The 15746-nt window shown below is 60.9% G+C and overlaps 3 protein-coding genes across 6 annotated transcripts; 2 read left to right on the forward strand and 1 right to left on the reverse strand.

Moving 5' to 3' along the window:
* The first annotated feature begins 14 nt into the window (after nucleotides 1-14).
* Nucleotides 15-7817, forward strand: LRRC45 (leucine rich repeat containing 45). 2 transcript variants are annotated; one of them, XM_006064247.3, is made up of 17 exons: nucleotides 15-672; nucleotides 1157-1218; nucleotides 1599-1669; nucleotides 1932-2110; nucleotides 2329-2457; nucleotides 3340-3452; nucleotides 3798-3856; nucleotides 4147-4224; nucleotides 4684-4819; nucleotides 4900-4977; nucleotides 5058-5169; nucleotides 5256-5326; nucleotides 5732-5824; nucleotides 5922-6014; nucleotides 6539-6712; nucleotides 6809-6956; nucleotides 7199-7817. In XM_006064247.3, the coding sequence occupies exons 1-17, from the start codon at nucleotides 453-455 to the stop codon at nucleotides 7393-7395; spliced, it is 2013 nt and encodes a 670-aa protein (XP_006064309.1). In that variant the 5' UTR covers nucleotides 15-452; the 3' UTR covers nucleotides 7396-7817. The 2 variants fall into 2 exon arrangements, with proteins under 2 accessions (XP_006064309.1, XP_006064311.1); XM_006064249.3 differs by having other exon boundaries at nucleotides 15-401.
* On the forward strand, nucleotides 7440-10873 carry RAC3 (Rac family small GTPase 3). 2 transcript variants are annotated; one of them, XM_025279728.2, is made up of 7 exons: nucleotides 7926-8056; nucleotides 8243-8492; nucleotides 9084-9155; nucleotides 9347-9464; nucleotides 9608-9670; nucleotides 10070-10229; nucleotides 10362-10873. In XM_025279728.2, the coding sequence occupies exons 2-7, from the start codon at nucleotides 8458-8460 to the stop codon at nucleotides 10490-10492; spliced, it is 579 nt and encodes a 192-aa protein (XP_025135513.1). In that variant the 5' UTR covers nucleotides 7926-8056; nucleotides 8243-8457; the 3' UTR covers nucleotides 10493-10873. The 2 variants fall into 2 exon arrangements, with proteins under 2 accessions (XP_044794637.1, XP_025135513.1); XM_044938702.1 differs by lacking the exons at nucleotides 7926-8056; nucleotides 9347-9464 and adding an exon at nucleotides 7440-7896.
* A 662-nt stretch (nucleotides 10874-11535) lies between these two features.
* Nucleotides 11536-14244, reverse strand: DCXR (dicarbonyl and L-xylulose reductase). 2 transcript variants are annotated; one of them, XM_044938703.1, is made up of 8 exons: nucleotides 14089-14244; nucleotides 13914-14011; nucleotides 13279-13433; nucleotides 13120-13162; nucleotides 12944-13043; nucleotides 12779-12843; nucleotides 12570-12687; nucleotides 11536-12464 (listed from the first exon to the last, which is right to left on the reverse strand). In XM_044938703.1, the coding sequence occupies exons 1-8, from the start codon at nucleotides 14138-14140 to the stop codon at nucleotides 12394-12396; spliced, it is 702 nt and encodes a 233-aa protein (XP_044794638.1). In that variant the 5' UTR covers nucleotides 14141-14244; the 3' UTR covers nucleotides 11536-12393. The 2 variants fall into 2 exon arrangements, with proteins under 2 accessions (XP_044794638.1, XP_025135511.1); XM_025279726.2 differs by having other exon boundaries at nucleotides 11536-12450; nucleotides 14089-14241.
* Nucleotides 14245-15746: the final 1502 nt, after the last annotated feature.

The following is a 15746-nucleotide window of genomic DNA, read 5'->3' on the forward strand; positions in this document are numbered from 1 at the left end:
CTGGCGCGCCCTGCTCTTCCTGGATACTGAGGCGCGCGGAGGCCGCGTACACCTGCGGCGAAAGAGCCGGGGTCAACTGCACGAGGGCTAGGGTTTTGGACCCGGGGCCCAGGGGTACGTCCGACGCCCGGACAGGCTCTGCCGCTGGAGGCTCCGCCCCCGAGGACGCCCAACTTCTCGGTCCCCGGCTCTTGCCGTCCCCTGAACATCACCTGCCTCTTCCCTCCTCCCTCCTGGGGCCTCCTGCCTGTTGGACCAACTCAGTCTGTTCCTTGTTTCTCGCCTGCTGAGGACTTAGGGTCTTTGTGACCCCACTGAGCTGCCGGGGTCTCTGTAGGCCCCCATGGGAGAGGCCCTGCCCTACTGCCTTTCCTTGGCTTCCTGGCTCCAGCTGGTTTCTGGTGAGTCCTGTCTAGGAATTTTGGGGGAAGCCCTTCCTGCACTCCAGGGACATGGAGGAGTTCCGGCGCGCCTACAGCCGGCTGTGCAAGGAGAGTGGAACAGAACCCCAGGAGACTGTGCTACAGCAACTGCACCAGCTGCCGCAGGGCCGGCTGGACCTGGCCACACAGAGCCTGACAGTGGACACCTGCAGGGCTCTGGGCAAGCTGCTGCAGAAGGAGTCACTGCTGACGGAGCTCATCCTGAGTGACTGCATGCTGAGTGAGGAAGGTGGGCACCAAGGGCTGGCAGCGCCCAGGGCAGTCCTTGCAACTTCAGAGTTGGGGCTGGGTTCAAGCCCTCTGCTTCAGGGCCACCTCCCCTGACTGCTTTTGCACTGCTGCTTGTTAGCTACATATACCCCAGTCCTTGGTGCTTGGCACCTCTAGCAAAGAACCCTGTCCCACCTGATCTCTTTTTTTATTTTTGGTGAAGTTTCTCAGTTTCACTGTCATTAAAGCAACCCCTTTGGAAACCTGGGCGCAGAAGGCGATTTCTCTTTTTAATGGGAAAGCCCTTAGCATCCCCCAGCCTAGGAGAGTCCCGCCGTGCTGATGAGCACAAGGGTCAGCAGCCTGATTCGGCACCTGGAAGCTGTTTCAAACCTGACACAGAAGTGGGGGCCACGTGGACAGCCATCCTTCCCCTGTGCCCGGGGAGCTGCCCCAAGATGGAGCCGCCAGGGGTGGGGAGTGACTGCCCTGCTCTCTTACAGGGGCCACACTGCTGCTGCAGGGGCTGTGTGTCAACACTGCCGTGCGGTTTCTGGATCTCAAGGTGGGTGGATCTGCACTCAGGGGCATGCCACCTGAGAGCAGGAGTAGAGAAGATACAGGTGTCCCAGCGACCAGGAGTCTGCACGGTGGCCAGAGACCATGTCTGTAAGCGCTCTGGGCACACAGGCTCCACACCTTTTTCTCATGGTCTCATGCACGTGTGCTGGTATTCTGAGGGCAGAAATGTGAGTTCCAGAGCATTCTCACAAGCACACTGAAAGATCCCGCATCAGAAGGCCACTCTGGTCAGGGAAGGCAGAATCTGAAAGGAGCCACACGTCTGCCCAGAGCTCACCGTGTCCTCACCCGCTGCCTGACCAGGGTATTCAGAGCCCAGCCCAGGACACCGGGGAGTGACTGGATGGCCTCTTCCTGTCCTAGGGCAATAACCTTCGAGCAGCAGGGGCCGAGGCACTGGCAAAACTCCTCCGACAGAACAAGTCCATTCAGAGGTAGGGTGGCAGTCCCAGCCCCCAGCTCTCCCTGCAGCCCCTGCTCTCTCTGTGGTTCTGGGTTGGCTCTCCAGGGGACATTTTTCTTCAACATGAGAGTTCACACCTTCATGCCAGTCTTCTCTGGTGGGGGGAAGGTGGGTATAAGCTACTCAGTTTCTGCCAGAGACACCCCAAGCCTGTGCTCCTCCTTGAGCCCACTGGATCCCATGGGAGGAGGATGCCCTTTGAGCTATGCACCTCACGTCCACACTTCCTGCAGCCTCACCCTGGAGTGGAACAACCTGGGCACATGGGATGAAGCCTTTGCCACCTTTTGCGGGGCCCTGGCAGCCAATGGCGCCCTGCGGCAGCTGGACCTCCGCAACAACCAGATCAACCACAAGGGCGCCGAGGAGCTGGCCCTGGCCCTGAAGAGCAATGCCAGCCTCCAGCAACTGGGTGAGGCTGCCAGTGCTGGCCTTCCCCATCCTCAGGGCAGGCAGGGAGGTCTTGCATCTCAGCCCTCCCAATGCTTCCTCTGTCCTGTCCAGAAGGGAGGGGGTGGTGAGGAGGCGCACACTGAGCTGGGCTCCTGATCTGTGGCCGATCACAGGAAGTACCAGCGTCTTGGGCTAGGCCAGCCCTCCCACCCTTGGTAACACCACATTTCCTTCCAGACCTGCGCTGGAATCACATTGGCCTCCTTGGGGGCCGCGCCCTGGTGAACTGTCTCCCCAGCAACAGAACCCTGTGGAAGCTGGAGCTGGCTGGGAATAACATCCCGGGCGACATCATCAGAGCCGTGGGTATGGGCACATGGGGCTGCTGGCAACTTGCACTGTTTGAAGCAGGGCATAGAGCTGATTCCCTGTTGACGGATCAGCTGGCTCACCCCTTAAAAGTCACATTTTGGCCTTTAACCTTTGGGCCAGAACCCACCGAGGGAGGGGCAGCTTGGGCTGGAACCATAAAGGCATCACAATGGTAGAGTGTTAGAAACAGAGGGAGTGGGAAGCAGGCACCAAGGAAGAAAGGGCAGAGGTGGGAGCCTGCAGAGTGCCAACGGCCCAGGCTCACCACTGTCCCCTCCTCACACCACGGTCCCTTCCGTCATGACCCTCCACTCCTCCATCCCAGGCCTGCTGAGCACTCTGCCACTCCCCATGGCAACTTGTTCCACCGGCAGCACCAGCCCCTTGAGGGCCCAAGCTGGGGCTGGAATCTAGTGTGGGGTTACCACCTCCTGAGTCTGCCCAACTCATGTCCTCTCCTGTTTCTTGGTTCTTGCACCTGCCTCTGAGTCACCCCAGTTGACAGCGTGGCCGCTTCTGGCTGGCCCCTCTCCAAATGCTGCCTGGATCTTTCCAGAACATGGGAGCTGAGCACGACATTCACCTCTTAAAAGTCACATATTGGCTTTTAACCTTTGGGGCAGAATCCAAATGCCCACCTTCTGTGACAGTTGAACAACCTTTTCACCTCTTCCCGTGTGCCTGTCCCCCCCAACAGGTGCCTCCCGGGCTCCTCGCTTCACTGTTGCCCCATCCCCTATCCCCACTGCCTCGGAGCCTCTCGCCTGCTAGTGCACTGAGCGGTCTGATCTGTGCGGTTAAGACATGGGGATGGGCTGGCCGTTGGCCACTCCTGGGGCTCAGTCCCTCAGGAGACAACTTCGCTCTTTCCAACAGAGCAAGCCATGGACCACAACCAGGACCGGCAGACCGTCTTCCGGGAGAGTCAGGCCCGTGCCCAGGTGCTCAGCAAGGAGGTGCGGCACCTCCGGGAAGAGAAGTCCAAGCAGGTAAGGACAACGCTGCCTCTGACTGCAGGGCCTCGCCCCGCCCTGGCTGTGTGGACAGAGCCCCCCTCAGCCCCCATGCCATGGCCTTCTTCCTCCCTCTGAGCCCTGGAGCCTCTCCAAGAAGCCAGTACCTAGGCCCGAGAGGCAGCCTCTTTTCTGATGCCTTTCAGCTGGGTGGGTGGGCTTCCCCTCTGGGCCTCCCTGTCTGGCAGCCACCCCCTCCTTGGATGAGGCTCAGCTCCTTGGTGTCCTGCTGCCTCAGTAAATGTCGGCCTCCTTTCTTGCCAACCGTGGGGAGTGAGCAGGCTCTGGGCCCTGATGGGCTCTGCCTGGCTCTGTCCCCAGTTTCTGGACTTGATGGAGACGATCGACAGACAGAGAGAAGAGATGGCCAGGAGCAGCAAGTGAGCTTGGCCCTGGGTCCAGGGCAGGGCGGCAGTGCAGTGGGGGAACCTGGGGGTCCAGGTCCTGGCTCTGGCCTTGGAGTGACCAAACGTGTGAACCTGGTCCTCTCCCCACGGACAAGGATGTAGGCTGTGTTTCCTGAGGGAGTTGGCTGGAGGGTTCGAGGCTCCACTGAACACTGCCTTAGCCCGCACCTGGGCATTGTGTGAGCATGAGGGGCAGCAGCCGCTTCGAGGGGGGCTCAGACGACTCGGTTTTGGGCCCCTCGGACCCTCTTCTCTGTCCACAGGGCATCAGCTGCACGTGTGGGGCAGCTTCAGGAAGCCCTGAACGAGAGGCATTCCATCATCAATTCCCTCAAGGCCAAGTAAGGAGGGGCAGAGGGCAGGATGGGAGTATGAGGAGGTTTCAGAACACTTTAGAGACCTGCCCACAGGGCAGAGGAGGACCATCCTAATAGGGACTCAAGTTCCACTGCACAAAGGAAGTCAGGGAAACCGCTAGGGTAGTTACTGAGAAGGCTTTCTGGGAGGAGCTCCAACCCATCCGCTTCCAGGCACTGGGCGCTGGGCACTGAGGGAGGGAAGGTTAAGCTTCGTCCACTTTCCCCAAGCCCCATCCCAGGCTCCTCAGAAGCCTGGTCCCACCCCCCCACCATCCCCTTACTTGGTTTTGCAAAAGCAAGTTCTTTTCACTGGCAGCAGACAAGTCTCTGAGGAGCCTAGACTAGCTCAAGGGGCACTAGCGGGGGCAGTGGCCTGGCAAGAATGACCTTAGCAAAGGCTAGAGGTCGGCTGGGGCGGTGCTGGCCCTTCCCTCCTTACAGACTGCAGATGACGGAGGCCGCCCTGGCTCTGTCGGAGCAGAAGGCCCAGGACCTGGGGGAGCTCCTGGCCACCACAGAGCAGGAACAGCGGAGCCTGGCGCAGAGGCAGGCCAAGGAGCACAGGCTGGAGCAGCAGGTGGGTGGGTGTGGGGTGGGCAGGCCGGGGGTGCGTGGTGGCAGAGGGCCACTGACGCCCTTTTGCCGTATTACCCCCAGGAAGCTGCAGAACGGGAGTCTAAGCTCCTCAGAGACTTGTCTGCTGCCAATGAAAAGAACCTGCTTTTGCGAAACCAGGTATGGGGTGGGGGTGGGGCCAGCCCCTGGGGCTTCGGGAAAGCAGAACGAAGCTTCCTCCCTCCGTGCCGACTTTGCAGGTGGATGAGCTGGAGCGGAAGGTGAAATCTCAGCAGGAGCAGCTGTTCCTGACCAAAACGGAGTTGACCAACACTACGGCTGAGCTGAAGATGCGGGCCATCCAGGCTGAAGGTCAGCATACCCAGGCCTGCTGCTGGGGCCTGGGAACCAGGGGCCCCCTGAGGAGTCCCACCCACACGCCTCCCCTGTGCTTCCAGAACGCCTGGAGCTGGAGAAGAACAGGTCCCGGCAGAGCTTGGAGGACGCGGAACATCTGCGCTTCAAGGAGGTGCCTTATCAGTTGTGTCATCTGGGCTTTGTCCTCCCCGCTCCCCCGGGGCCTGCAGACATCTCAGTGGGGCACGGTGTTCCCAAGGCAGACTCCTGGCTGGGCTTCCCTCAATAACCTTGGGCTGCTGGTGACAGTCCCGGTAGATGTCAGACCCAAACCCTCCCCACCGGTTTCTAGAAGGGACCCTGACTGACTGTGCCCGGGCCACAGTGCAGGCTGCCACCTGGGGTGCAGCACTGGGGCCTGCCCTCCGTCCTAGCTTCCTGCGAAGCCACTTGGGGAGGCCTCCACTCGGAAGGAACAGGGTCCCCAAGATTCATCTGCCCCCCCAGGGTGGGGATCCCAGGAGGGGAAACCTGGGGGGCCAGACTGCCAGCCCTGTCCCCGCCCGCACCTGGGCAGGTGGAGCACATGACTCGCCACCTGGAGGACAGCGAGAGGGCCATGCAAGAGAGGGTGCAGAGGTTGGAGGCTGCGCGGCTGTCCCTTGAGGAGGTGAGCTGGGTGCCAGGCTCGGGAGGCTGGGTGTGCCTAGAAGGGGTCCCCGGGCAAGGACCGAGGATGGTTGCAGCAGTTACTGTCTGTGGTGTAGGAGCTGAGCCGGGTGAAGGCCGCGGCACTCAGTGAGCGAAGCCAAGCCGAGGAGGAGCTCATCAAGGCCAAGAACCAAGTCCGCCTGGAGGAGGTGAGCGCAGGGTCATGGCACACTGCTTGCAGCACCCACCGGGGAGAGAGCACTGAGGGGCTGGCATGAGCTGCCGGGCTTGCACAGCCCTTCGGGCTTAAGTGGGCATGACCAAGGCTGTCTCCCGGCTCTGTGGGAGGGACAAGGTAACAGGAGTTCCAGGGGTGCAGAAGAGCCAGACGAGGACACTCAGCCCATCAGTACCACCTCCAGCCCCCCTGCAAAAAGCCAGTGTGCTCCCTCCCCATGCTGGGGAAGGGGTTTGTCCCAAATGTGCAGCCTGTGACCACTTGGTGGAAGCGGGGCGCCAGACGGCAGGATGGTGTCAGCCTGGCACATGGGGGAGGCTCCTCATTCGAGTTGAGCCCATTCAGAACAAGGCATGTGTTAACTGTAGTGACAAAGTGGTTTCCACATTGCAAATATAAGCTCCCTTCAGCCTGAAGGGACAGGGGTCGCTCCTCACAGGAGCTCAGAGCCACAGGCCAGAGAGCAGCTCACCTGTCCTTCTCCTGGGCCCACAGCAGCAGCACCAGGCTCACCTGGAGGAGAAGCTGCGGCTGCTGGCACAGGCACGAGACGAGGTCCAGAGCACCTGCCTGCAGCAGAAGCAGACGGTGGCCGATGCCCAGGCGCGGGCCAGCCAGCTGGGCATGCAGGTGGAGAGCCTGAGGCGGCGCCTGGAGGAGCTGCAGCAGGTAGCTGGGACACTGAGGGCTCCTGGTGGTGCCCCTGGACCGCCCCCCACCCCCACCCCAGCCACCACCTCACACTCACCCCTCCTCGCCTGGCAGGAGCTGAGCAACAAGGACCAAGAAAAGGTAGCTGAGGTGACGAGGGTGCGGCTGGAGCTGCAAGAGCAGAATGGCCGCCTGCAGGCCGAGCTGACGGCCCAGGAAGCACTGAAGGAGAAGGCCGCGGCCCTGGAACGCCAGCTGAAAGGCGAGCTGAGCCCCAGGTCCCCCCAGCCCCTGGCATCGCTGCAGGGCCTTTCTTATTAGGACATCCCACAGGAGGAGGAGGTGGGCCGGGAGAGCTGAGCTTGGCCTAGGTCTTCGCTCCGGGAGGTGCTGGTTCGGGAGGCTGGGTGTGTGTACGCCCAGAGGACCCTGAGCAAACCCCACCCCACCAGCCCCCTGTGGACCTCCGGGGCCCGCTTCCTCACTGAACTTCCTCTCCTGCAGTGATCGCGAGTGACCACCGGGAGGCGCTGCTGGACAGGGAGAGCGAGAATGCCTCTCTCCGAGAGAAGCTTCGCCTTAAAGAGGCTGAGATCGCCCGGATTCGGGATGAGGAGGCCCAAAGGGCCAGCTTCCTGCAAAATGCTGTCCTGGCTTATGTGCAAGGGTCCCCCCTGAGGACCTTGAGCCCCCAGAAGTGAGGGGGCAGGGAAAGTCTGAGAGCGGCAGGTCGGACATGTGTCTGACGACTGCCCCTCCCTTCTTCACCAGGAACAGGCCACTGGCAAGTCTGGGCTCTTTGCGCAGAGTCGACAGCCAGTAACGTGGAAAATCAGTGCTGGGCAGGATCTGAGAGCAGGACAGCCGCAGCTGACAACCAGGGTGCCTGTCTGGGTGGTTGGGGTGGTCCAGAACCTGGCTGGCCAAGAGGGCCTTCCCCACTCTGTCATCCCCATCACAGGGAGTGACATGCCTGAGAACAGACCCAAGAAGGGAGGAGCAATGTGTGAGCTCTCCCGGCTCCACCCACCGTGGTGCAGTCACCTTTCACAAGCAGGAGCTCTGCAGGCCCAACTGCTCACCCCAGGGTATTTTGAAATACAGAATTTTGCACTTTGTGATACATTTTGGTTCCAGTGCCTTTCTCCCACATCAGTCTGTGCTCCCAAGCCCGGGCCTTGCAGGAAAGGCCAGCCCTCCAGGTGTGGCTGGGTCACCCCTTATAACTGCTACCAGGTGGGGATGGTCTGGCTACTGCAGCGGACAGGAGGGGATGTGGGCACAGCGGGCTGCCGGCCTTGAGGGTCTCTGGTGACTGACAGCAAACATCCGAGTTTTCACCAGCTGCCTTTTGGTTGGAGGGTAGGTGGGCCCAGGCGGTACTCTGCCTCGAAGAAACCCTGTGCCTACCGACCGCAACCTGTCCAGGTGGTTGGGAGCCGCCTGCCTGCGCTGCCCTTGCCCCATGAAGTGGGTCACAGGGAACCGGGGAGGGCCTGCCCGGGCTCAGACTCGCTGAGGGGTTCGTTGTGTCCCGCCCCTCACCAGGTTTCTCTGCAAAGCGCGTCGGCCCGGGTTCGGGGCCGGTCTGCGCCCCCCGCCCGCCCTGCCGGCCGCGCTCGGCTGTCTCCGCGCCCGACGCTCGGCAGCGCTCGGCTGTCTCCGGCCGCTCGGCTCCGCGCTCGGCTCGGGTCCGCGGCCGCTGCGGCGCCGGGCATTTCTCCGCAGCTCGGCTCGCGGCCGCGCCCGCCCGGCCCGCGCCCATGCAGGCCATCAAGTGTGTGGTGGTCGGCGACGGGTGAGTGCGCGGCGCGGAGGCCGCTCGGCCGGGCTCGCCCGGCGGGGTTGGCCCAGGGGATCCTCCCGGGCAGGGCGCGCGGCTCCGGGGCGCGGCCAGGGCGGAGGAGGCGGCGCGCGCACGGGCCAGGGATCCCGGCTGGGGGTCCAGGCGCGGCGGCCCGGATGCGCCCCCGACCGGCCTGTGGGCGCCCGGGGACCGGGCAGGGGCGGGAGGACGTGGTGGGGCGGGGTCCCGGCTATTCGCCGGGCGCAGGCCTCCATCCCAGGCCCACCTGATGCTGCCAGCTGCTCGCGGCCCCGCCCGGCCTCCGGGTAGGTGGGGCAAGGGCTCTCACCTGGGCTGAACCCTCAGCGGGTGCCACCCTCCCGGTACCTGCCTGGGGCTCTGAGGCGGCTTGCCGCAGCCCGCACCCACCACTCTGTCCCCAAAGCCCACCTGCCTGGTGCCCCTCCTCTGTCCCTCGTTCACTAAGGATCTGCAGGGCAGGCACCCCTGTCCCCACCCTGGGACCGTGGGAGGGGGCCGCCCTTGCTGAGCGGCGGGCAGAGGTGGGCCTGGGAGCAACGTGGGCTCGCCCTCTCTCCACAGCGCCGTGGGGAAGACCTGCTTGCTGATCAGCTACACAACCAACGCCTTCCCTGGAGAGTACATCCCCACAGTGTGAGCAGGCGGGCGGGTCCAGAGGTGGGGAGCTGAGGGTGTGGGCGCCTGTGCGCGAAGCTCCTCTGGGCTTCGAGGTGGGGCCCAAGTGGCCCTAGTCTGGGGTCCTGGGGTGGAGCAAGGTGCTGACAGAGCTCCAGGTGTGTGCAGACTGAGAACCCAAACACTGGCGGATCTCTCTGTTTCTGCAGTTTTGACAACTATTCTGCGAATGTGATGGTGGATGGGAAGCCCGTCAACCTGGGGCTGTGGGACACCGCCGGGCAGGAGGACTACGACCGCCTGCGGCCACTCTCCTACCCCCAAACTGTAGGGGACCACAGTGGGGCTTGCAGGGGCTGGGTGGCTTGGGTAGAGGCCCGGAGGGCCTGGTGCATGTGTGTGTTGGGGGCTGAGGCGATTCAGAGCCTTTTGACCCTTCCCACATGGTCCTTCCTTCCCTTTCTCCCAAGGACGTCTTCCTGATCTGCTTCTCCCTGGTGAGCCCAGCCTCCTTTGAGAATGTTCGAGCCAAGGTAGGGCAGGGCAGGAAGCCGGGTTGGTCTTCCTGGGAGGGGCGGAGACTGCCCAGAGAACTTGTCCTTACAAGGCAGGGTCTCTTGCCTGAAGGCCTGACAGAGGCAAATTGTCCTTTGGAGGCAAAAGAGATGCCTATTCCACTTGGGGTAGGGCTGGTGAGTGCAGCTCTCAGAGAAAGGAGGTCCCTGACTGAGACGCCCTGATGAGCTTGGAAGCTTCTTGGCAGCATATTTTTGTTCTTGGTCATTGCTTTACCAGACCTAATGGTTGCCCTGTGAAGCAAGAAGGGCTAAGTGTGGGTCTAGGCACAAGGAAGGGGCCCTTGAGAGCTGTGGCCTGCTCTGGGCCAGGCTGAGGGCAAGGCCCCCAAGGGATCAGAGCCTCCATTCCCACAGTGGTACCCAGAGGTTCGGCATCATTGCCCGCACACGCCCATTCTCCTGGTGGGCACCAAGCTGGACCTTCGTGACGATAAGGACACCATCGAGCGACTGCGGGACAAGAAGCTAGCACCCATCACATACCCCCAGGGCCTGGCCATGGCCCGAGAGATTGGTGAGTGGGCCTGTCCAGGCCTGCTGGTGCAGGGAGGAGAGGAGTGTGCTCTGGGAGCCACAGCATTAGCCTGTGCTCCACCCCCACCTTCAATGACCTCTCCTCACTGCCCCCTTTCTTGGCCGATCCCAGGTTCTGTCAAGTACCTGGAGTGCTCAGCGCTGACCCAGCGGGGCCTGAAGACAGTGTTCGATGAGGCCATTCGGGCTGTGCTCTGCCCGCCCCCTGTGAAAAAGCCAGGGAAGAAGTGCACGGTCTTCTAGAGCCCCCACTTCCGGAAGAGCAGCCCTCTCCTGCCTGTATCTGTTGTGTTGAGATGTGTCCTTGAGTCCGCTGTGGGGGAGTGGTGGGGGTGGGGAAGGGGAAGAAGCATGGGGATGAGGCTGCTGCTCCAGGGGCGCTGCGGGGGCCGTGGGGTCCTGTCTGCTCTGCCTCGTCTTTGTGGGGACGCAGCTCCAGCCTCCCCTGGCCCCCACTGGAGGCCAGAAGGGAGCAGGGTCTCCCTCAGGCTGTAGGCGCGGGTCCGGGGCAGCCCCAGGATGGGCTTCCCAGATGAGGGACTTTGGGGGGGTGGGTTCTGTCCTTGTGCCCCACGATGGGGCAGCCCCTTCTTATTTTATACAATAAACCTTCATCATCTCCTGTTCTCGACTCACTACCTGCCCTGCCCGGGTCTCTCCCTGCCTACTCCTCCACCCTGGGGGTGCTAGGCCCCCAACCCCTGCCAACCAAGGGTACAGAGCAGGTGAGCTTGACACTCCCCGCCCCCAGCCCAAGGCCAGTTGAGCCCTCTCAGTCTCCACAGGAGGGACCCAGATCAAAGTGGGAGTGAGTGTGCTTGGCCCCTTCTGGATAGAGCAAGCCCCTCCTGTGCTGACCTCAGGCCTCTGGGAGGGCACAGCACCCCTCAGCAGCTCCCAGGGGTGGCGCAGGACAGTCTGCAGTCAGGCCCTAGGGGGCCCTGTGGAGCCCAGGCCAAGGCCAGGGGTCACTCAACTGAGTGTTCACGAAGACACATCATCAAGAGGGAGGGCGTCCTGCAGCTGTGGAGGTGTGGAGAGGACAGGAGGGGGTGGCAGACGGGTCAACAGTTTGGGTTTGCTGGGCAGACACGGCGGGAGGTGAGGGGCGGCCCGGCCTGTCACTAGGACTTCACCCCTGGGGCCTGCAAGGCACCACTCTGGGCAGATCCGTGACATGAAGCTAAGTGACACTCAGCTCCCCCGCAGTGGTGTGCAGAGGGTGGACAGCTGGATTTCAGGAATTCTGCTAGTGAGTTATTAAGTAACCACTGTTAAGAATTACATAAACTTGAAATCAATTGTATTTTAAAATGAAATTAACAAATACTCAAAACCCATCACTTCCTAAACAATTTGTACATGTACTATTATCTGTGCTTTTGGGTTACTGTAAGCCTTTTGTGTCTGTGTGGTGAGGACAGCATGGAAAAGTGGAGGACAGACATCTCTGTGCCAGCTCCACCTCAAGGACATCAAACAGGAGGGAATATGTCACCATGGAAGTTGGCAAATTCTACAGCTGGATCTTGCGATGGACTATGCCCTGAGCATGGTGAAGGACTCACAACACTGAGGGAATATTCTCTCAGTAACTGAAAACCACCACCTGATTAGGCAAAGAAGTCATTCAACCGTAAACAAAGCAGTGAAGTTCCAGCCTGCTCAGCTCACTTTTGTTTTCTGCGCTGACTTAAGGAATACCAATGAACATTCACATTAAAAACACCACCGCTTCCACCCTAGAGGCCTCTGGACAGGGCCAAAGGCCATCCTTGGTCAAATTCACTACCCTCCTTAGAAGCTGGCCTTCTGGAAAGTCCTACATGTCTGCCATGGACTTAGCCAGGCCCGAAAATCTCTGGCAGGAGAGCCAGGCTGCCACTGGCCCAGGATGAGAGCTGAAAGGGTGTCTCTACCTGGGACTCGTCCCCATGCCCAGCTCTGAGCTTTGCATCTTCCGGCCACATGACTGCAGCCTAAGTGTGAGTGTGCAGGCTGGACTGAAGAATCATGTTTCCTGAAGAGATGGGGAAGGGGGATGGGGGTAAAGGTGGGTTCAGCATGGAACAGGGGTGTGTGGGGATGGAGGGGGGCTTAGGTAGCCAGGAAGCCCCCATCCACTGGCACAGTGGAGCCTGTGGTCATGCTGCTGCGGTCACTGAGCAGGAAGAGAATGGTGTCCACCACGTTCTCCACCTCTGCGGGCAAGGTGCTGTTCAGGGCGTGCATGAAAGGAGCTGCCCTTCGTCCCTTCCTCCCACCCCTCACCTGAGCAGGCCACTGGCGTGACTCCCAGCCGGGCTCCCGCCCAACTCACCGGCAAACCTGCCAAGGGGGATGCGGTCCAGCATGGCCTTGGCCTTCTGAGGGTCACTCCAGGCGGCCTGGCCCATGGGTGTCATCACCACCGTGGGGTTGACTGCATTCACACGGATCTGCACTGGCACAGGCAGGGGGTCAACTCGGTGGGCTGAGGCTCTCTGAGCACAGGCACTGGGCAATGGGAGGTGTCCCACTGGGGCTCACCTTGTGTGGCCCCAGCTCCACAGCCATCACTTTGGTCAGTATGTCCAAGGCGCCCTTAGTGGAGCCTGTGAGGAGGGACGGCATGTGTGGAGCCTGAGCTGCCTGCTCAGATGGGGGGTGGCGGGGGGTGGGAGTGGGGACAGGGCACAGCCGGGGCTCACTCACAGTAGACACTGTGGTTAGTCAGTCCCCGTTGGGAGGCCTGGCTAGAAACATTCACGATGACCCCTGGGGCTCCCCGAGCTATCAGGCCTCGGGCCACAATCTGAAATCGCAGAAGAAGGATGAGGCAGGGCTGGCATCACCCAGCAACCCCCACTCCTGCCCTGAAGCCAGCGCACCTGGGACACCTGGATGACCGCGCGAAGGTTCACATTGAAAGACCTGGAGGCACAGGACAGACCCTGGTCAGGGACTGAGGCCGCTGCAGCAGGAGACAGCCCTTCCCCACGGGCGTTCCTCCACCCCACCCCACCCCACCCCACCCCACCCCGGCTTACATGTCATATGCCTCCTTGGTGACCTCCAGGAAGGGCTGTAGACACGCCACAGCTGCATTGTTCACCAGCAGGTCCACAGGGCCGACACCTCCCAGCGCCTGCTCCGTGGCCTCCCAGTCAGCTAGGTCCACGCACACGGTCTCTACCCCGGGGCACTGTGTATATTATGTGGTCAGGCGGCACATCTACCAGAGACTCCATGCCCCGGAGAGGCTACAGCTGGGCCTCCCACTCAAGGGGGAGGGACTGTGTTTTTGTGACCTTTCAGTCTCCCAGGGGTAGGGGCTTAGGGGTCTCAGGGGAGCCAGTCGCCTTCTTGGGGCTCCCAGGCTGCTGTCGGGAGAGAGTTAACTTGGCCTTTGGGCAACTCAACTCGGGGCTTCAGGATCAGGGATCTAGCCCCGCCTCCAGCCAGTCTACTTCCTCCCAGCACCAGAGCGCCTCTGGCCCAGCAAAGCAGCCATTTCTGCCTCCTCCTAAGTCCAGGGGGAGTCGTCGTTCTTCCGCGCGTCCGGCGAGGGGCGGGGGTGCTAAGAGTCCTTGGTGAGCCCCAGCGCCCAGCTCCCGTGTGTCCCTGATGGGCCGCCCTCAGCTCCCCGATGCAGCCCTCTGGGCTGGGACAGGGCGGCGCCTACCTCGCGGACCAGGCTGTCCAGGTCGGCCTGGGTCCGGCTCACGGCCACCACTCGGGCGCCAGCCGCGTGTAGCGCCTTGACAATACTGCGACCGATGCCTGCGAGGAGCGCGGATGAGTGAGGGTACCTATCCCCGGCCACCTTTGCCCGCCCCCGGCCACCTCCCCAGGCCCACCTTTGCCCGCCCCCGTGACGAGCGCCCGGCGCCCTGCGAGTCTCAAATCCATGATGTTCCGGCAGCCACACTGCGAATCTTGAGCTGCGCTTCTGGGTTCAGAAGGGCGCGGGGCGGGGTGAGGGGCGGGGCCGGGAGAGGGGCGGGGCGCGGCGAGCCAATCGCAGGTTGGTGTCCTGCCGCGGGCGGGGATATTCAAATAGTGGTCTCCCAGCGGGGGCGATTGGCCGAAAGGAGTGGGCGCGGCCGAGGAGAGACACACAGGGTCCTCGCCTGACCGTGAGGCTGCTGCTGCTGCTGCTGCTAAGTCACTTCAGTCGTGTCCGACTCTGTGTGACCCCATAGACGGCAGCCACCAGGCTCCCCGTCCCTGGGATTCTCCAGGCAAGAACACTGGAGTGGGTTGCCATTTCCTTCTCCAATGCATGAAAGTGAAAAGTGAAAGTCAAGTCGCTCAGTCGTGTCCGACTCTTCGCGACCGCATGGACTGCAGCCTACCAGGCTCCTCCATCCATGGGATTTTCCAGGCAAAGTACTGGAGTGGGGTGCCATTGCCTTCTCCGTGAGGCAGAGTTTTGCCTTCTCTGTGGTCCTTCAACCCGGCGGGAAATAAGGTTGGCGGGCCCCGGCAGCCTTTTCCCCCTGCCAAGTAGGTTATTACAAAATCAATAAAACCAAATATGGTAATTTTTACCTGAAAGAAGGTGAAAGAGAACGCAGTGCTAACCCTTTTTTTGTTTCTGAGAAGAAAGGTTTGGCTAAAAGGATCACATGCTCCCCTCCCCGAGACCTGGGAGTAGCTCATGCAAGCTCACTTGTATTGCTTAGAGCGAAAGGTTTGGACAAGCCAAAAGGACATGACTGAGCGACTTCACTTTCACTTTTCACTTTCATGCATTGGAGAAGGGAATGGCAACCCACTCCAGTGTTCTTGCCTGGAGAATCCCAGGGACGGGGGAGCCTGGTGGGCTGCCGTCTATCAGGTCGCACAGAGTCGGACACGACTGAAGCGACTTAGCAGCAGCAGCAGCAACAGCATAAGCCTGAAGAAGAACTGATGCAAAGAACCGACTCCTTGGAAAAGACCCTGATGCTGGGAAAGACCGAAGGCTGGAGGAGAAGTGGACGACAGAGGATGAGATGGTTGGATGGCATCACCGATTCGATGGACATGAACTTGAGCAAGCTCCGGGATGTGGTGCTGGACAGGGAAGCCTGGTGTGCTGTAGTGCATGGGGTCACAAAAAGTCGGACACGATTGAGCAACTGAACTGAACTGGTTCCCAGAGGATCAGGGGACAAAGAAAGGATTTGGACACCATTCTGGGTCCAAATTGAGACTTAAATTGAAGAAAATTGGGAAAACCACTAGACAATTCAGGTATGACCTAAATTAAATCCCTTAGGATTATACAGTGGAAGTAACAAACAGATTCAAGGGATTGTGTCTGATAGACAGAGTGCCTGAAGAACTATGGTTAGAGGTTCTTGACATTGTACAGGAGGCAGGAATCAGGACCATCCCCAAGAAAAAGAAATGCAAAAAGGCAAAATGGTTGTCTGAAGAGGCCTTTCAAATAGCTGCGAGAAGAGAAGCGAAAGACAAGAAAAGGAAAGATATACCTATGTGAATCCACAGTTTCAAAGAATAACAAGGA

Source organism: Bubalus bubalis, chromosome 3 (genome assembly GCF_019923935.1).
Source record: "Bubalus bubalis isolate 160015118507 breed Murrah chromosome 3, NDDB_SH_1, whole genome shotgun sequence".
In the NCBI taxonomy this organism is placed as follows: domain Eukaryota; kingdom Metazoa; phylum Chordata; class Mammalia; order Artiodactyla; family Bovidae; genus Bubalus; species Bubalus bubalis.